Source organism: Thalassophryne amazonica, chromosome 18 (genome assembly GCF_902500255.1).
Source record: "Thalassophryne amazonica chromosome 18, fThaAma1.1, whole genome shotgun sequence".
In the NCBI taxonomy this organism is placed as follows: Eukaryota; Metazoa; Chordata; class Actinopteri; order Batrachoidiformes; family Batrachoididae; genus Thalassophryne; species Thalassophryne amazonica.
Genome location: NC_047120.1, coordinates 31,730,415 through 31,752,323, shown reverse-complemented (window position 1 = coordinate 31,752,323; position 21,909 = coordinate 31,730,415). Strand labels below are relative to the sequence as shown.

At 40.9% G+C, this 21,909-nt stretch overlaps 1 protein-coding gene across 1 annotated transcript in view; it reads right to left on the bottom strand.

Moving 5' to 3' along the window:
* Positions 1-21,909, bottom strand: part of nrxn1a (neurexin 1a) — a 172,533-nt gene that overhangs the window by 41,278 nt on the left and 109,346 nt on the right. Inside the window, 4 exon segments of the mRNA XM_034194510.1 lie at positions 205-586; positions 820-942; positions 13,370-13,396; positions 17,982-18,185. Coding sequence (XP_034050401.1) covers positions 205-586; positions 820-942; positions 13,370-13,396; positions 17,982-18,185 — 736 coding nt within the window.

Here is a 21,909-nt window from a genome sequence, read left to right as displayed (position 1 = left end):
AGGAGAGAAGGATTCAAAAGACAATTACATCAAAGCAAGGCCATAAATTTAATATGCATTTGGTCTTTCACAAATGTAATTACAACGATTGAAACACTATAACTTGCAGTTAAAATGGAATAACTGAAGGTGGGACACTAAGTTTTTAGTTGAAGTGTTTTGTGTTAATTTGTGCTTCAGTGCGGCGTCCACTGTGGATCTCACCCTTTAACCAACTCTATCACTATGAAGTCATTGCCGTCTCCCCTGTTGAAGAGAATAAGGCCGTCGGGAGAGGTGGTCTTAAACTGCATGAAAAGATGCATGGAGTAGTAGGCCTGCAGCGTGGGCAACGTCACGAAACTGGAGCGCGAGCGGAAGGTGACCGGATCGGCAACAATGCTCTTGTAGCCAATCACAGCGTTGAGCTCACAGTAGTCAATATCACCGTTCTTGCACAGGTCAATGTAGGGCATGCCATTCAGCGCTAGGCCTTGAAGGTGGCCGATGAAATTTGAGGGCACAGCGGGCATGAAGCGCTTCTCGGTCACAATACCCGTCTCAACGTTGTGGAACTCCAGCTGGGTGTGGTCGCCTGCCATCTGACCTGGTGGTGGGGGTAAACTTGAGAAGTGAGGGCTATGGGAAGCTGTTCTTTAAGAGGAAATGCTCTCTCTCACACACACACACACACACACACACACACACACACACACACACACACACACACACACACACACACACACACACACACACACACACACACACACACACACACACACACAGGCTGTCATTATGTAGTGAAAAGCTGAGACGGTTAAGGTGGTTTTCTGTTTTTACCTTCAGCAGGCTGCAGGTCATCCACAGTGAGTTTGAGGCTCTTGCCACGCCGGACTACCCTCACCGTGTGCCACTCATTATCATTGAGGCCCGACCCCGCAAAGATGGTCTCTGGGCCTTTACCTACACATAGCCCACAGCACCATTAACAAAGGCAGAGAAAGAGAAAGAGAGAGAGAGATGGAGAGAGAGAAAGATGCAGAGGGACAGATAAATAGAGAAAGAGGAAGCAGAGAGCCAGGCAGGTATAATTAAAGTTTCAGGACAGGGATGGAGGAAATGGGCAGATGAGGAAGGAAAGTGGGCTGGGATATGATAGGAAGGCGTCATTGCGGTCTCGCCACAGACAGACAGCTGTCTCTGCACTCACACCAGCACGACAGACATAGTGGCACCAACACAAAGATGAACTTAAATGGTTGATAGTGAGTGTGAATCACAGCAGTCCCACACATACGCAAACCAACTGCACCGAGACGACCCTCGACAACACACATACCCCCACATGCCTCCTAACCACAGCTCCCCAAAATGCACCGCAGACCACCAAAGGGTTATCATATTCTCCAAGTGGAGACTCCCAATGCACCAACTAACTAGAATCTGATAAGTAAAAGACAATTAAACTGGTATGTGGACAAAAATAATGCCTGTTTTGTAACAGCTGTATGAATGCATTTGAATGTGTGAACAAAGTTACTCTGTTGTATTTGAAGAATTTGTTCTTTACTGTTAATGCTGCCTCACTGTTGTCTCCTCAAAGTCTGAAATGTTTAAACACTTAAGCGGTCCTGAGAAAGGAAGCACACTTTAGAATATGTCAAAATTTTTTCTTTTGTTACAGTAAACCTATACTTACTGTGCATAGGTTTGAAGTTACATTAAATGTGCCTAAAAGCTTTTGAAATGGTGAAAATGGCTAAATATGTCGTATAAACATAGAATATTTCTAAATAAATGTAAATAAAACGTGTGATCATTTTTCATCTGCAAAAAATACATACCCAATTTCTTTTAAGGTGGTTTCATGCAGTTTATAAGAAAATCAGAATGTATTGAGTCAAGTTTTTACAATCACTTTATTATTCAGTAATAATCAGCAACTGTGTTGTGATGTAGCAGCTCATAATACTTTTTGCTTTAATTTGAAAAGAAGGTTTTTGTTTGAGTTGACCTATTTTTATTTACTGAAATAAAAAAAAAGAAACACATCACACATGATTTTTAATTTTGTTGGAACAGGAATATCTGCACTGTTCAAATTTGATTTTCTGGTCTTCCACTGTTAAAGACATTTTTAAACCAAAATCTGAGGGTGCCTAAAATGTTTACAATGTGATGGAGTCCTTTTAAAGAAACTGATTGGAATTGTTGTTGCTCATCACTTTTATGTCTGCAATTATTAACTTCCTCTTAAAAGCCACAAATCCAGATGTGGAAATTCATCCCACTTATATTGAAAATGCAATTCACAATTTGATTGATAAAATCTGAGTAACCCCCCCCACCCCCTTGTTCCACAAACTGTGCAATACATAAATTAACCTCGTGGTGGCACTCAACACACGTACACGGTGCAGCACCACGGAGCTCTCCAAGGTGCTGATGTGCAGCAGAATGAGAGAAGCCAAGCTGTCGTCCCATGATGTCTCTCTCTCTCTCGCTCCATCTACCAGCTCATATCATCTTATAGTTGACTGCACACATTTGACAGACTGACTGTTTCCCAAACCTTGTTGTCCCCTTCCTCCTACTCACTACAAGCACTCCTCCAACCTTGAACACTGGCCCTTGACCCGCAGCACTCGCACTCCCTCCTTCCTCCAAGCCCTGTTGGTTTGAGGAGTGCGAGTGACTCTGTTCACAGTGACCTACAGGAGGGAAGGACGGGGGAGGTGAGAAGTAAACCGACTCGAAAGGATTCTGCTGCAGAAAATGTCAAGTGTGTGTCGACATCACTCATGGAGGCACGCAGCCAGACAAGGAAAGAGAAATACAGCCGAGTGATGCGCAAATAAAATTAAACAAATGTGAGAAGTGAATCAAAAAAGATAAAGAGACAATCTGTGTGCACGTTAACCCAAAGAGTGCAAGCGGAGAGGACACAGGGGTCCCCTGAGGAGACTCAGCTGTGCTCTGGGCATGAACATCTCATCCGGTTACCATGGATCACTGCCTGAGCACTGAGTGAACGAGAGAATATGTGCACATACGTATGTGTGGGCTCGCATGTGTAGCCAAATACTTAAAAAACATGAGCATGCTGATTTCTAGAGTAAGGCAATGATCTGTGACAACCTGAGAGCAGGTATGGCTACACAAATCCATGCACACACGTGTGCCAGGGGCGTGGCTAGGATTTAATGTTGGAGTTGGGTGGATGGGGAGCTGGCTGTTCACTTCATGTTGCCATTATACTGCTTCAAGTGTTCCGAAACGCTGAATGAATTAAAAAAAGTTGTTACATTTAGTGTTTGGAGTGCTTTGAAATAGTGAATCACTGTCATGAAGCAATGTTTCATCAAGTGGTTTGAGCACTTTGAAAATGAATTATTGCCTGAAGAAATCGTTTCCTTTAAATTTCATTAAAAAAATCAATCACTTTGAAGATAACACTTCAGTTACTATTTAGCACTTATCAAAATGTGAATCATTTTCTGAAGAACTGTTATACCAAAGATGTTACATGTTTTAACCCTCTGATGCATGAATTATGAAAGCCTTGGTCAAGATTTTTTCTGAAGTGTTTTTATTCTTCACAGGACATGAAAAAAACATGTTCAACTATTTTTTTTCAAAAAATATGATTTTTTTTTTCATAAAGTTACAGAAATGTCCACTCCAGTGGACTATGTGCGCCTGAGCACTCAACATAAAACATTGAGAACTAACTCTAAAAATGAATAAACTTGTGTTTTATTGTAAATATATAAACACTTGTTTATTTTTATGCTTTGAAAAACATTAATTTTTGGGGGGAAATTTTAACACTGCATAGGTGCAATGCCTAGACCTGAATAAGAAAGCAATGACATTCATAGCTGTGAATCTTACACTTAAATGAAAACCATTTCCAACAGGAGAAAAAATATTTTGTGTCTGTCTCTACAGTTCTATATGTAAGACTGGTATTACCATTCATGATATTAGCATGTTGCTTTTGATGACAAGAACTGATATTTTAGACTCTGCATCTCCAAACACTTCTATGTTCATCACACCTAGGCTGTATGAAGGCTCACAAAACATCGAGTGGCACAAAGGATTGCAGCTCCTATGTCTCTGTCCTCCTCTGACAGCCACTCTTCATTATTGTTGTCACTATATTCAATCACTGGAGCTGGATGGAATTCCCAGGACTACTCTGTAGGCTGCCCTATTGTTTCATGTGTTTGAAGTCTACAAAATATGATAAAATATTTATTGTAGTAAGATAATCTACAATCTAATCTGCACAAAAATGTTTATTTTAAATGAACAGCTGATATATATATATAGCAGTTATACACTGACTTATAACCAAAACAAGCTGCACGAAATTGTGAAGCAATTACATGACACCTGTTAAAAACATACTAGGTGATGCATGATGTCCACTTCATTGGAAACATGGTTAATTATAAATTTCTTCATGTTGGAAATAAAAAATTCATATTCCAAACAAATACTATACTTTCTTAGATACTATTGTATATCAAAATATTTATTTATTTTTTACCTCTGGGGTTGTTCTACTACAGGACATGCCAGCAGGGGTCGGGAGGGGTGACTGTTTCTCCGCCATCTGGGATTCAGAGGAAATTTACGTGCAGTTACACTGACTGACCACTGAATAGATCTCAATAACGTAGGGCAACAGAGAGCACTCTAGAGGCTGGTATGCAGTTCCACCATAGAAACCATTGCATTTGAGAGAAAATGACTTTTTAGTAGCTGTCCACTGCAGTGACCACTATGCACCAGAGGGTTAAAGCACATTTTCTGAAGCATGTATTTTATTTAGTGGCTCAAGTGTTTTGAAAGCGTGAACTGCTTTACAAAATAATTATTAAATTTATTGTTCCATTATTGTTATTGTTGTTTATTGTTTATTTCCAAAAGCGATTGGTTCATTTGGCATGAAGCATCTGAATACATTGAATTTCAAAACAAATCATTGTTTGAGACATTTTATGCAGTAATTTTTACATTCAGTGTTTCAAATATTGCTGAACATTCATTTTCTGAAGACTATGTTACGCAGTATTTAGTTTCAAATGTTTTTGACCAGTGAACTGTTTAAATGATTGTTTCATTTACTCTTTTGAGCATTATGAAAGCCAAATCACTTTGTGAACTGTTTTTTTTAATTTGAGGTATCTCAAAACTGAATTATCGTCTGAAACAACTGGATCATTTGAAAAAATGAACCAACCTGAAGCAATATGTTAATTTACTACTAGCACTGTTTTGAAGCAGTGACTCACTGTGTAAATCAATTTATTCATTTATCTTATGAAGCCTTCCACAATCATGTCTGAAGTATTTCGAGAGGGGGGGGTTAAACCCCAAATCCACCAGCTGAGAGCCGCCTATGACAGCCAGACTCAGCGTTGAGCTACAAGTGATCCCAGTCGCGGTAAGCGCAAAGTCGATGCTCTGTGCTGTTAAACTAAAAGATGACAAGATGAGACAATTCAAACAGAAGGACAAGAGGGACTGTTTGCTGCAATGAAAATACAATTCAAATCAAATGACAAAAGCTAATGCAGATTATAAGAGCAGGATAATGAAAACAAAATTACAAAAAGCTTTTCAAATTTCATTAGCTCCAAACAACAAATGGCTTTTCTGCTGGATAAGCCACAAATCTCTCCCACGTCGGGGCTTTTATTTGTTTGCTGAGTGGACTGTTTCAGTGGCGCCTGACTGTTGGGTAATTTTTTTTTCCTTCTCCCCCTTGAATATCAGATGTATAATTTATTGCATGCATGTGGCGTACCAGAAAACTGGCTGCCTACTGAAATGTTCATTGAGACAACCGATCTAAAATTGGCCAACAGGCATGCGGGATAGCAACAGTGCTATATGGCTAGCAGAGTTTCTATGGCAACTGCAGTCGTCCATTTCACCAACTCTTTCCTGTCACGGAGCGTTTGCTTCACTCTCCCTCCCTTTTCCTTTGTGGTCGTGACAGATAGAAGTTTCACTTACAATTAAAGCTCATTAGGGACTCGGCTTCCCTTGGAGCACCGGCGACTCTAAGGGTGGGGTTTAGTGGGGTTACAGTAACAACAACAACAACAACAAAAAAATTAATTTGCCATTCAAAACTCTGTTTCTCACTTTCTCTGACTGATATGGTGCCATAACATCCCCAGCTGCCGCGGCATCCCTGCCATATTCTCCACAGGCCGCCATCTTGTGAAGGTAAGTAACTGTCATTTCAACACTGAGATTTTTTTGTGCCACTGGCTCTGCAAACTGATGTAACTACAATGATTACTCCATGACAGAATCAGTAATTGTTACAACAGTTCTTTTGACATATGGTGACATAATTATCTCACAAATACAATGTGGTGCAAATTTATTAAAGTTTTATATTTGTTCATTAATTTTGCTTTATTTATTTTCAATTTCTGTTTTGTCTTCAAATTTGTTGTAGTCTGAGGTATTAGTGCACATCCTTGTGTGCACAAGCAGAGGGCACGGATGTTATGAACCTGCCTGTGTAAGCCATATCTGAATATTTTACTGTGTATTTCGCAGAAAAACTCTGCTCGTGTTTAGACCAGGTTTTTGTGGTCTATGGTTCAATCGCTGTATGCTGCCTCACAACAGCAAGATATTAAGATCAGTATAACCGTGGCTGCATATGAGTGCAAGCACTGTATATAAGCAACTTACACAAAGCTGGTGCTGGACGCAAACATGACAACTGTGTTGATTGGAATCAAGGTGTACACCAGGTGTAAGATAGGTGGCAGCAGTTCATTCAGCATCAGTTCAGACACATCATTTATAAAGTGGAATTTTGCACTACCATTTAAGTAATAAATTATTTTTATGTTCTTTATAATAATAAAATTTAAGATCAATGCATAGCAGTGCATTACATCTGATCATACCAGCAACAAACAGAAAAGATTTCTTCGTTCCACTATATCGCTTTGGATAGCGTTACAAGAGACTTTCCCTGAATTGTAAACACATAGATATTGCTATTTATTTTGATATTTTTTGTTGCAATGTCCGACAAAAACATCAATAAAATCCTACTTCCCATGTCTTGACACTTTGAAGGCTTTTAACAGTCTAATTTAAGACATTTAACACCAATTAAGGCCTTATTTTTATATTAACAAATTCAATGCCTTTTAAGACTTTTAAGAATCTGAGGGAACCCAACGTACAAATAAATGAATAGGAAAATCTGGAGAAAGATGGTTAATTTTGCAGCTTAATGTGTGTAAAGTACCCTGGAGTTTATCTGGTGCCTCCTTTATAATTCACTTATCAATATTCACAAAACTGCATATTCAATACTTTTGTAGGTGACGTGTTCCTATTGATGAAGAACAAATGGTAATGGTGAGATTAATTTTGACTATAAATGATATAGGTCTGGGAGCATGTGTGATACTGGATCTGGTCCTGGATAACAACCACACAGGCACACAACTGGTACAGCCGCACTTCTCGAAAGGAGTTATCTATCTGCTGCAGCCAGGTGATATATGGGAGACCCTTTGGTTTTTACCAGCCGCTGGGGTCAACACTGTTGTGTCATGTCCAGAGGAACGCAACAAGTCTCCCTAAGTAACTGTTTGTTTGACACAATGTCAGAGACAAAGTACCAAAGATCAAAGACTGGAAGCATCACGACGCAAACAACTTGGACCATCAGTCTCCTGCAAACGTATCATCTATTCACAGATCTCTTCTGAGGCACCTCGTGATTTCAAAGGCTGAGCAATTAAAAAAAGCCCATAGAGAAGACACACCAGTTGTCCAGTCTATGGGAGAAGAAGGATGGCACATCATTGGTGATGGTCTAGGGGTGGGGAGGTGATGATCTAGTGGTTAAGCGTTGGGCTTCAGACCAGAGGATCCTCGGTACAAACCCCAGGCTGACCGGAAAATCACTAAAGGCCCTTGGACAAGGTTCTTAAAGGCCTCTTCACACATAGTATGAGGTTTGGTCAAATACGGCAAAACAGCACAAAACAGTTTGAATTAGCGCACCACGAAACATTGCGCCGATAGGCAGGCGTGCATGACCCCCGGTGCGAGGAGGTCATGGAATAAAAAAACAAAAACAAAAAACAAAAACTTGTACCTGCACTTTATTGATTGCCAGCCCAAAACTTTACCACGGAGTTACCGTCACTGGCCCGTAAGTGCCAAACGAGTGGTGTTAGATGTTTGTGTGTGTCAGCTGGAATTTGCCCGACACCTGCCGTGAGAGGGATCGATGGGTTCGCACAGCGTACACTCTGTCTTTCAGCTGCTGGTGTGCACAAATAGTTGTAGCAACAGGTGTACAAGGCATTCTAGCAGGGGCGATTTTACACATTTTGCACATGATTCCTGCTTCATGCGCACTTCAACCAAACTTCGCACTACGTGTGAAGCGGCCCTAATCCTTGAGTTGCTCCCGGTGTGTAGTGAACACCTTGTATGGCAGCACCCTGACAACAGTGCGTTTGTGTGAATGGATGAATGTGAGGCATAATTGTAAAGTTCTTTGAGCACCTGATGCAGAGGGAAAAGCGCTATATAAATACAGTCCATTTACCATTTATCAATTATCTTATGTATATAGGTTAAAAAAAAAAGTACTTGACTGCACCTAAACAAACTTTACTCTTAAAACTCTCACTGACTCCAACAAAGAGGTAATATTGTTAATGTTGTTTGTGTACATCTGTCTGTTTGTTTGTCTGTTAGCAGGAACAGAAATTAGTTCACCCTAAGGACAGGATCCCTAGTTACAAACAGAGAAATGTAGTGTATTCTATCAGATGTCAGGAAACCTGGAACGAACACTACATAGGTGAGACTAAGCAGCTGTTGCACAAAAGGCTATACCAGCACTGCAGAGAGGGCGCCGATGGACCTCAGTCTGCAGTTCATCTCCACCTTAAAGACACTAACCACACGTTTGAGGACAAGGAAGTTAAAATCTTAGCCAGAGAAAAGAAATGGTTTGAGAGGGGAGTGAAGGAAGCTTTGTATGTGAAACAGTTGAAACCCAGCTGTAAGCCCCTTTCACACTAGAGTATTCGTACAGCTGTGTATTGCAGCATTGTGTTTCATTTAAATGCACCCGAAATGCACGCGTACTCAGCCTTTTTCCGTGTTCGTTTCATACTTGCAGCTGCGTGTGTTTGCTTTTTTAATGTGTGCACACAGTCGTGTGTACCTTGCCGCTATTTAAACCCAGTTCACTCCTGCTGGCTGTGCAGAACACATCACTGCACTTGAAAACAGTGGACTGTATCATGAGGTTTTTACAGTTGTATTACTGCCACGATCAGGGCGTTTGATGAGTGCACCAACATGCAGCGAGTGTGCTTTTATTTTAAAGTAACAGGTTTGATCAGACCTGATCGAACAGGGCGTTTGATGAGCGCGCCGGCATGCAGCGAGTGGGCTTTTATTTTAAAGTCACAGGTTTGATCAGACCTGATCGATCAGGGCGTTTGATGAGCGCGCCGGAATGCAGCGAGTGCGCTTTTATTTTAAAGTCACAGGTTTGATCAGACCTGATCGATCAGGGCGTTTGATGAGCGCGCCGGCATGCAGCGAGTGCGCTTTTATTTTAAAGTCACAGGTTTGATCAGACCTGATCGATCAGGGCGTTTGATGAGCGCTCCGACATGCAGCGAGTGCGCTTTTATTTTAAAGTCACAGGTTTGATCAGACCTGATCGATCAGGGGGTTTGATGAGTGCACCGACATGCAGCGAGTGCGCTTTTATTTTAAAGTCACAGGTTTGATCAGACAGAGAGAGAGATAGAGAGAGAGAGTGAGGGAGAGCGCGTGCGCGAGAGAGTGAGTAACCGAACTGCTGTTTCTGTTGTGTTTCTGGATTTCTGAGTTGAGGCTCGATTCCCTGTTCTGAGCACACAGGTGCTGTGGGCTGTGTAATCATGTTCTCAGCTGATTCCTCTGGATGCAGCACTAAGTTTTTGGTTGTGTACAGAAGCGCAGTGCTGTGCAGACCTGCTTAAAACTGTGTCCAGCGCTCTATGCCAAAGAAAATTAAACATGTTTAATTTCTTCCATCCTACGCGGATAGCCCTCAACATACTGCCACGTAGGGAGAGAAAACTCGACGTAGAGCTGCTAAAAGCGGGTGCAGAGCTGCTCAACTCGGCGTAGACAATACGCTACAATGAGCAGCTCTATGAATACGCCAATGCAAAAGGGGTTTTAACTGGGGAGGGGGTCTGAGACACGCTTTGCCCCCTGTTTACAATGTGGTACTCAGGTCAAAGCAGTTTCAGTCTTTTGTTCATGGTAATGAGTCATTCACGTCGTCAGGAGAGACATCAGGAGAATCGTCAGGAGAGGCGTCAGTCCCATCGTTAGGAGGGACAGCTGCCCTGTTATTAGGAGGGTGCTAACTAGGGCACAACAGGTGCTAATTAGAGCAATTGTTAGTCAGTAGTCAGTAGCAGTCTGCCTCTCGGTAGGAGGGGTCTGGTTTAGGTTTAAAACTCCAGCTTTTGCTGGCTTCTATTATTCTTCTCTACAAGAGTCAAGACAGGAGTTAGACTACCACAGCAAGAAATGTAGCTGAGCAAGCTTCTGTGATTAGAAGCGAAACGTCCTCGTAACCCAGTCCAGTCGAAGATTCAAGCTTCTCTACTATGGAAACCACCTGGACAACTGAGAGCCTTCACAGAAGTTAGCAGGATAAAATAATTTGGTGAGCAGACAGATATAGGTCCAGGAAATAATCAGTTTAATTTAGGTGGTAATCATAGGTGAACATAGTCTGGAACTGAGATCCAGTAGAATGTTTGGCATATAGCAACATTTATCTTAAAATATTGTGAGAGGAAGTTGATGAAATTTGGTGAACATATGGATAATTCACTCATTCATTCATTTCTTTATCTTATCCAGGTCTGGGTTGCAGTGGCAGTAGACCAAATAGCTCAGATCTATGGGCAGTGTACAGGTGGAAACTGTCCGAGAAAATGAGGGATTTTATTATGAATTTGATCCAAAACATATCTCGGATCCAGAAGAGGTTTTACGCATTCAGGACCACGTGACCTTGTCGGACGTATTTGCTCTCTGAGTGTTTCCTAGTTTTATGTGAGCAGTACATTTTGATCAGCTGAGAAGTGAGTTGTTTTCCTCGAAATGTGCCGGTTTCCAAATTTTCCACATTTGCCTTTTTGTCAGGAGGGACAGAATTAAAATGACCATAATTCTAACAAATGTGTGAATTAACAGACAAGCACACAGTATGCATTTGAAATTAAATCTGAAATGTATATTTGCACATTTACTGTAAATGGCTAAAATCACTCCCTTGCCTTTCTTGCCACAAAAAAAAAAAAAGAAAAGAAAAGAAAAGAAAAAAAAATCCCTCTTTGCTGCGTCCAGTGCACAACTGTGCAGAAACACACAGTGAAAACATGCACTGTAAAAAAAATCTTGTCAAATTTACGGTGAAAAACTGGTAGCTGTGGTTGCCATTTTTTCACCGTAAAAAATACAGTGATATTGTATATGGCTTCACGGTAAGGTATATTAACACTTGTAAAAATAACAGTTTGAAAATGTTCCAATAAAGATGAGTTACTGTTAAAATAACGGTGAAATTGTATATAGGCTCATGGTGTAGCTGTACAATTCACAGTGTAACCCTGTTGCTTTTTAAGTGAAATACTATCCATTCCACAGCATTTATTGTCCTACTTTATGTTAAAACAACAGCACAATTATTTATGCCTTGACGGTATGACTGTTCAATTTTTAAGGTGAATTTCTATCCATTCCACATAATTTATTACCCTATTTTATGGTTTATTCCTGCTAAAAACAACAGCACAAAAATGTATCAGAAGTTACAGATAATCAATAAATTCCAGCGTTTTTTCTGGTACATTTGTAATTACTAAGAAGCTGAAACTGACTTTTAACACGATGGCTTTTGAAAGCATCAAAAGCGACAAAAAAACCCAAAGAATGTAGGAAGCTGCACAGACACATCCGGAGAGCACCCACAAAATCAGCTCTCTACTAATCACAATGCTCTGGTCAGGCGGAGGTCTTGAAAAATAAAGTCATACTAACTTATGGTTTTGTGAAAATACTGATAGAATAACTCCATTAATGTCAATTCTGTCATTTGTACAAAGTTAAAATATAACATTATATCTTGTAATGTTGAATAATGCACTAATTCTGAGGTTTTGTAACAAACACAGACCGCAAAGCATTCTGGGTAAAAGTGCCTCTGCTAAACACTGATTGGTTCTTAAAAATTAGCACATTACTTTAAAATGAAAACATATATCTGATATTTTCACTTTATAAAACTTCAGACATGACAGTAATTTTAAATAGCTTGTCCAAAATGAGTAGGTTAAAATTTGAACCATAAGTTAAAAATGTATGCCTCTGGATGACTGGGGTGATATTCCGTGAATAATACAGTAATGTGCTATTTTTAATATGACTGTCCAATGCTGTCACCATTTCAGCTTTTCACCATATATTTCACATGTTAAAACAATTAAAAATAACATTTTTGACAGTTTTTAAATTTATGGTAATTCAATGTTTATTCTACAACAATAATCTTCTGCTTCCTTTACGGTTTATTCCTGTTGCCATTTCACAGTTTTTCACTGTAATTTTCACGGACATTTTTTACAGTGTGGAATGAAACAGTGCCTCACCGAAATCCCTCATGTACAGTGACAGGAAAACAACGAGCAAACAAAGGAAGCCACCGCACAGACGTTGGGATGATGGTGCAACAGAGAGAAACAGGGATGGCGCTTCTTTTGTCTGAGGCATGAAGGAGAAGTAATTAGCCTGCAGCCCTGAGCAGCTACCTTCCCTCTCCTACAACAGCCTGCGTTTTAACTCAAGCTTTTGTCTTCCAGCTCTCTGTTTTTCCTCGCTTGTCTTACCCCCCGTCCCTTCCCTCCCTCACTGTCTCCCTCTGTCTCACAGGAGTTCTTCTACCTCTTCTTCTCATCCTTCCCGTCTTTCGCTTTCCTCCAACCGTCTGTCCCTCCTCGCTAAAATGGCCGACTTTGAAAAATCTGGCCCTCAGCAAAAACACAAAATCACAACGGCATGTCTACACACACACACACACACACACACACACACACACACACACACACACACACACACACACACACACACACACACACACACACACACACACACACACACACACACACACACACACATATGCACGCAGACTCAAGCACAAAGATGAATGAGATGCAGTGACATTGGGGCGCACGCACTCGCACTCGGTGAGGAGGAGGAAGAGGAAGGTTAGGTGAGATGGTGGATCACTTACTGGCTGTACAGTTTATCCTGATACAGTCTGGAGGGAGAGCAGAGCAGAGGGTTAATGCTGCACACACACACGGACTCCGCGCCTCGGGGACACACACATCGACACACCGCACGTGCACTGCTGAGGAAGCGCACACTCTCCTTTGTCACAACACAGCCAATAGTTCGGACGTCTCCAATCTGGATTAAATCTCTGCGGATCCTTCAATCTTGGACTTGGTGTTTGGAGAGCGGTGGCTCCTAGCCTCAGGTGCATGCTCATTGGCTGCTCTGGTGTGAGCGACAGTTTCAGCCGCCGATCAAAAGCAAGAGGAGACTGAGATGGGTTGTGTGTACATCAGTTTGTCTGATGACATTGAACACACCCCACAATTTTGTCGCTCACCCAAAACGCAAATCTTTGAAATATTCAGCTCACCCCCCCCCCTTTTTTTTTATCCCATGATGCCTTGGTGTGTCATGTGGCGTCAACCACAGAAAAGACGCGGCTGCAGACAACCAGAGACCAACATATGCATCCCTTTGTGAGTTTTTGGACCCTATTTTATTGTTGTGAGGGCAAAGTGTCGATCCTGATGCTATGAACAAATTGGCAGTTGGAACCAGAATATAAAGTATTATGCAAAGTTTTAAATAGGTTAATGTGTCGAAAACTATTATAAATAATGAAAAGCTGCTAATATTTAAGAACAAACAAAAAAGTAAAATGTGTGACACATTTTCACCTGTAAAAATACATCATTTTTTATTCTGTCTCTTGACATTTACAAAGAAAATTAGGTTTTAACTTTTTCTTGAAAATTATTATTATTTTATTTTATTTTTTGATTGGTTTCTTCAATTAGGGTTGCCAACTCTCTGAAAAATAAATAAGGGACACCTCACCGCCAGGGCCGACCGGCCGACTGACCATTGCCTTCACCCTTCCCAGCGTCTGTGTGAAACGATTTTTAACCATTTGACTGTTGACTTGACCCTGAATTTAGGTAGATGCATACATGCATTTGTTCTGATATGAACACGTGGAAAACAAATTATTTAGCAATTTATTTTTAGTGCAAAATAAATTTTCACTCACAATTTCAATATGAGCATTCTGTCTTCTTTAAAAATAAATCTCTGTAGTGCTATTGCTTAACTTAAAATTGTATAAATTAACAAAAAAAAACAATAGAAAATTTGCATCATCCAAAACAATGTAACAGTGCAAAACAATGTAACAGTGCACATTTACACATTTAGTGTAATAAAAAGTGCAAAAAATAAAGTCTGAAAAGTAAACAATACTGTTGTCGCGCACCTTTTCCACCCAGCCATTTTCCTTTTCTCATTCTCCCCTGTATTTTTGCATTATTTTTTTTTATTTTTTTTTTAGGAGGAGTAGTAACGACGTTACAGACATTGCTGTCCGTAGACATATCTGCAGTGCCAGTGTCGGTGTCTGTATCGATATCAGCCATGCTGATTTGTTATTGTCGTCCAGCGACCGTCGTCGGCTCATGACGTCGGTATCTTCTTGCGAGCAGATGTCCCTCGACCAATGAGAAAAGAGTGATTCTGTATTGTCAACTCGTGTCTGTCAGCTCATTGGTGAAAAGCAGGAGAGAGGCTGGGATCAAATTTACCGTAAGTTTCCATATAAAGCGCCATTCAATTCCATTGACATTTTACAGACTTTTTGATTCTCACAGAAATACAGGACAAACTGCGTCCCGTTTCAGGTCAATACGGAACGCACACTTTTATTTCCAAATAAGGGACGATTCCGTTTTTCAAGGGACGGTTGGCAACCCTATCTTCAATACAACATAAGCAAACAAGCTCACATTTGATGTTTGTTTAAATGAAACATTTAAACTGGCCCACTGATACAGGGGGAAAACTAAAACATGGAACTTTACATTTTCAGTAAAAATGAAGGTGGCTAAAACTTTTGCTCAGTCCTGGAAACCCTTAAAATGGGAGCTGGTCTCATTACTTGTGTCATAGTTTTAAAATAGCTTGTCCAGTCACAGCGCAACAGCAAAAACACATTTCAAATACAGAGACACATCTCCAGGAAATAATACTGTAGTTTGGATGGAGCAAAGTGACAGACATGAATCCACAAGTAGCAAAATTCCACAGCCAAAAGCAAATCAGCTAACCAGCTAACAGCTAATGAGCAAGCTACCGGTGTTGCAGACCGAACGGTCCGCCTTTTGCATCTGCGCACGCGTCATACTGGACCACAGCAGCACGTCTGAGACAGAGTCTCTTCACCCAAAGCAATCAAATGGATTAATGGGATTATTAACCATCAGATGATAAAGGTAAAACCTCTAAAATCATTATAAAGTCAGTTTAAAACAGAAACAAGACCGTTTTAAGCAGAAACTCAATGAAATTCCGTGACGCTTTGAAATGACTGACGCGCAGTGAACGCATCAGCTAGCAGCTCGTTTAGCTGCGGCACTTGCTTCTGCCGCCTTTTATGATAACATAATGCTGAATTTATGTGGAAATGATTGTTGTACAAAAGCTTCAGAAATATGTCATTGAGATAGATGATGACTGGAGTGCAGTTTGAAGCAGAAACGAGGTGTTAATCCGTGAACCACGTCATCAGGGGCGACATATTTTTAGGGGGACTGTTCGGTCGGCGACACCGGATTAGCATTCAGCTAACTTTAGAAACCATGAGCGGACCAATAAACTTCCACTAAATTGAGTTATGCTACCTTTCAGTCGGCTGACGTTTTCTGAATAAAGTTTAACAGTCTGTAACATTTGTAAATCCTAAAAATCCTACGTTTGTTCCTGTGTTTGGTCAAGTCAAAGTAAATCCATTATTTACATTATTAACATTATTTTCCTTGTGTATTTTTAGTTCTTAAATATTTTCTGAACTGTGAATAAAACTGTATGTTGAATGGAAAGCTGTTTAATTTCATTTGTTCATTTAAGTATCCTCATCTTGTCTTGTCAAGTTAAACCATTTTGGAAACTTCCATGTTTGACTACAACATATTAAAATATCAATTCTTTAAGTCGGTTTTTCAGGATTTTAGCCCCCCCCCCCCCCCAAAAAAAACCTAAATTCATAACATAAAAATTAGCAGCCTCTGGTCGCTTCAGCTAAATGTTTTGGTGGGTTATCGGCATAGCATTATCATAACTAACTTTTCAGTGAACGGATTAGCAATTATTAAAACTAGCTGTGCTCACCAGTGAGAAGATAAACTTCGTGGAACGGGTAATAAAACCTCGATCATTATCATGCTTTGCACAGATGCTCCCAGCTGTATTGTTTTTAAACATATTTAAATAAAACTGCATTTTATGAACTGTGAAGGGCTAAAGTAAGAGCAACGCATGGCATTAAAAAAGAACATGTCAAGAAATTTACATTTATCAATTTGGTAATTTATCTGTATTCAGATTCAAACAACTTTATTGTGATATGATTTATTGTGATGTGATTGATCACATCACAACGTGACACGTATTGTGTCATATCATGTTTGAAAACAAATTTAAGAATAAAATGTGAAATGTACATTTGATCTGTCCGATGTGCTTATGTGCGTGGCATCAGCGTTGCAAATGCTTGATACAACTCGGCAGGATAAAGTAGCTGCAGATGTCAAACACAAATAAGAATTACCTTTGTTATTACAAATTCTGCCACAATGACATTAAACTTTCCTTTTTTTTTTTTTTAAAGAATATCTATTTAAAGTCCCTCCTAATTAGAGCAGCATTAAAATGGATTATTCATATTTTTCGGCATCAATCCATTATTTCTGCACATTTTCAGGAAGTACAGCTTCACTGAATCATGGCAGTAAATTCACTTTACACCAAGAGAAAACATCGTCTGTGTTCTTGTCGAGAATCAATTAATATCAACAAATCTCCGTGTGCTGCCTCTTTTGACAGAAACGCCCACATTTTTCATGTCATCTCTCTTCTTTGCACTGTGTGCAACACACTGACACACACACACGCACACACAAAGAAAAAAAGACCAAACGGGCACACAAAGCAGATTTCAGCAGCAACTCAGTAGCACATTATTATCAAGCCACTTGCATTGGCCATTGCACCTCCAGGAAAATAGGGCCCAAAGTGCGTGATTGTGTGTGTGTGTGTGTGTGTGTGTGTACTGGATGTGTGTAGCAGTTTAACAAAGAACCCGCTTTTCAATTCTATGGTTGCTATATAAGTGGAGTGCATTATTTCTCTGTGTGTGGTGTGTGAATGTTGTCAGGGATGCACAGGTCTGCTGGGAGTGAGCAGAGAATGCAGCCTGAGGCTTGACCCTCTGTTCAACACAAAGACCACAGCGCTAAACTTCAAAAGTGTGCATTTTAAGATAACTACACTAACCAATCTGTCACAGTGCTAACAGTATGTGTCAAAGCCTGTGAGAGTCTACGCTGAGTGTAAACAGTCAGGTTCGTGATCTCTCCATCACTCATCTGTGGAAGAGTATATTTTCCAGGCCAGCTGATTATTTATCTGCACTTAATGAGTGTCCTGCGTTGGAAACAACCAGGAGACCAGCGTCAGCTGAGCTCCCCTGACGGGTGATTAAAATAATGCACGTGTGAACGTGAGTGTGCATGTACCCAAGTTGACAGTAAGCCGGACACGGCCTCCATCCAGTTCCAGACGAAGGGTGTCTGCAGAGTTGCGAGATGTGGTTGCCATAAGAACGCCATAAGCCCTCTGGGAGCGAAACCGCAGTGAGACGTCCTCAGCCTCGGTGTGCATCGCCACGGGCAGCTGCACCTTCATAAACTTGCTGCCATCGTACGAGAGAATGGTGGCATCTGTGAGAGAGTATGAAAAGAGGGATGAGAGGAGCAGGTGGATAGAGGCAGAAAGAGGAGCAGGAGGAACAGAAAAGATGAGCGATGGGGAGAAAACACCAGCGGAGGGAGGAGACAAATGCGCTTTGATGTGGAGCGGATGGGAGAACTGACGTCGCCTGTTCGGCTGCGCTGCATCGCTCCTTGCCACGTCACTAAATTAGCCCATCACTTTCTGCCACTAATTCATCATCACTCCCTCTTCCTCACAAAAGAGCGTGTAAAAATAGTAGCAACCGGCTGGCTGGCCCTGTTATCCACTGAAATCAGAATGCGTGGCGGTGAGCGTGTTAGCCGCTGTTGCCGACATTCCAGACCCCGGAGTCATAATGTAACAAGCTCAGGTGATCCCACTTTAATGTCTTTTGCATACTCATTTACATATTCATAATCTGTTGGCCCTGCTACCTGCCGGGGCCAAAACCTGACCACGAAACTATTTATCTTCCAGGACCCTGTTTTTTTTATTGGCCAATTACATACACAGCTAAACACACTCTCCATCTTTATCTCTCCCTCCTCCTCTTATATCACTCCATTCCTCTGGCACGTTTCTGTGGGAGACTGTTAGAAGCGAATGAAAAAAAGAAAAGAAAAACAAGAGAGCAGGAAGAGAGTAAAGCCTCATGAATGCTGATGAGCTGAGAGAGTGAAGTGCGTGTCAGAAATAAGTGAGCAAATCTGAGTGAGAACAGAAGAGGGTTTAGCAAAGTAAGAGCGAGGGGAGAGAAAAAAGGAGAGGAGGAGAAGGAGAGAGAGAGAGAGAGAGAGAGGGTAAGGGAGAAAGATAGAGAAAGGAGGAAAAAGGGAGAAAGCTTGTGGCTAAAATGTAAATGAACTCTCATTACTGGACTGTTATATCACAGATAACATAACTCGCAGCCACTTGAACACCTCCAGCGCGCACGCACACGTCTGCACACATATACAAAGAGGGCAGCTGAAGGCATTTGCTTTAGCTCAGCAGCGGACTCGCTAATGGGGGAGGAGAAGGGTTTCCATACACAAAATTTAAGCGATGATTTCAAAATGACAACAAAACACAACTGTGAAATGGCAGTGTTTCCACTGAGTGACGCTACACGACTACTGGGCTGTGTAAGCCCCAGTCTCAGGATGTCAAAAAAGACGCCTACGTGGAAATGGAAGAAGTTGCAGTTAGTTCTTTGAATGTTCGCCTGAGGCTAGCTCCAAAAGCGAGCAAGTTCCTACAGAAGCCCATGTTAAAATGTAGCACTTTAGAGGAGAAATAAATGTTTACCATCTGGTACAAAAACGGTTTTAGCTTCTGTAAGGAGTTTCCTCCATGAACTGTACAGGGAGTGAATTTTTTTCTAACTCACTAGGTTAAGATGTTTTAAGCCAAAAGGTAATAATTATAATTAGGGGTGACAGCTAGTGTGACAGCACAGAGACTGCCGACAGTGGCTGCTAGCTGTTGTTGAGGAATGTGTGTGTCCTTTGTGAGCATTTTATTACAAATATCTGTAATAATATGGGTTTTCTGTGCCATTAACTGTCCTAGCACATCATCTAAGAAGTCTGTGCTGCAGTATTTCTGAGTGAAATTTTTGTGTTATTTAATTTATTAGCCCCATTTGCAGTTTCAGCAGCCATTGGTAGCTTTATGACATTAGGTCCAGCCAATCCACGATGACATCGGAAATAAATCAAAATCATACTCTTTATAGTCACATCCAAGCCACCTGTTAAGAAAATTCCCACCCATTCCCCTCAAAAATAGGATTTAATAAACACCCGAAACAAGCTTCATCTGTTCGCTGTCAGTTTGAAAACTTGAGATGGAGGCATGTTTGTGTTTCATTAGTCCCACCCAGGTCACGCAGGGTCTCATCCACACTTCATTTCTGTACCCACTGATGGGTTGGCTGGGATGTAGGTGGAGTAAGAACTACCAACATGGTGACACCCACAGCAGTATTTTTTTGAGGTTCAAATCTGCTCTATGGGTGACGTCACGGAGGGTTTGTCCAGTATATGGGTTTTGTCCTCCAATTAGTCATGGCAATGGATGAGCAGGTCTGGCAAACTAGAGGCATTTCATTGTTTTTCAAATCCAATCCAATCCAATCCACTTTATTTATAAAGCACATTTAAACAGACTCGAGTCTCCAAAGTGCTGCACAGCAAAAGCATAGACACGCAAAATAGTAATAATAACAATAATAACAGTAAAATAGATAAGATAAAATAATACATAAATAAATAAAACCATGATAAAACAATACATTTCAATAAAATAAAAATAAAATAAGACACAAGGACCGTACAACTCATGCGGTGTTAAAAGCCAAGGAATAAAAGTGGGCCTTAAGACGGGACTTAAAACACTCCACAGTCCAACAGTGCTGTAATGTTTGTGTCTTGAAGAAGCTCTCTCTGTCTTTGTTTGTCCACACATACGCCATGTATTTTAGAATGTCACATGACTCATTCTGTACATCATGTGACTGCAACTAGCCTCTCTCTATCTTTCTTCCCCTCTGGCATCAGACTCCTGAACAGTTGACAGGAGTTGCAACCTTATCACTCTACATTTTGTACACGCGTGTACATTAGTGTTCAGAATAATAATAGTGCTATGTGACTAAAAAGATTAATCCAGGTTTTGAGTATATTTCTTATTGATACATGGGAAACAAGGTACCAGTAGATTCAGTAGATTCTCACAAATCCAACAAGACCAAGCATTCATGATATGCACACTCTTAAGGATATGAAATTGGGCTATTAGTAAAAAAAAGTAGAAAAGGGGGTGTAATAATAGTAGCATCTGCTGTTGACGCTACAAACTCAAAACTATTATGTTCAAACTGCTTTTTTAGCAATCCTGTGAATCACTAAATTAGTATTTAGTTGTATAACCACAGTTTTTCATGATTTCTTCATATCTGCGAGGCATTCATTTTGTTGGTTTGGAACCAAGATTTTGCTGGTTTGCTAGTGTGCTTGGGGTCATTGTCTTGTTGAAACACCCATTTCAAGGGCATGTCCTCTTCAGCATAAGGCAACATGACCTCTTCAAGTATTTTGACATATCCAAACCGATCCATGATACCTGGTATGCGATATATAGGCCCAACACCATAGTAGGAGAAACATGCCCATAACATGATGCTTGCATCACCATGCTTCACTGTCTTCATTGTGAACATCGAGCAATGACTGTTAATTCAATCAGTTAATTCACTGTCAATCAGTAACAGAGAAGTGTCGTTGTCGGATGTCGTCACAATCCATTCTGTGTGCTAGCTAGCACTGTTGTGGAAGGTTGTTGTGACCACCATCGGAAAGTCATTGAAATGACCGAAGCAAGTCTGGCGGTTAAAATGTTAATTGGAACATTGTTGTCGAGGTCCAGTCGCTTGTTGTGTGGCTGTTAAAATCTGCGGCTGTAGTGTGGCTGGTGTACTGCGGTCGTTGCTTGATTGGGGCGCTGCTACTAGCAATGATGCTGTTAGCAAGCGTCAAACATCTCAGGAGCTGTTGGATCCGTCGTTTTGCTGTCGCTGGATATCATCGTTGGCGTTTATCAGCTGCCATCAGATCCAGGGGGCCGCTGTTGCTTTGGCCGGGAGATTTGCAGTGGTCATTTGCTGTTGGTCTGCTTCAAGGAGGTGTTCATATCGTGTAGGCCGGGCTTAGCGGCCTACCAAATCCTCGA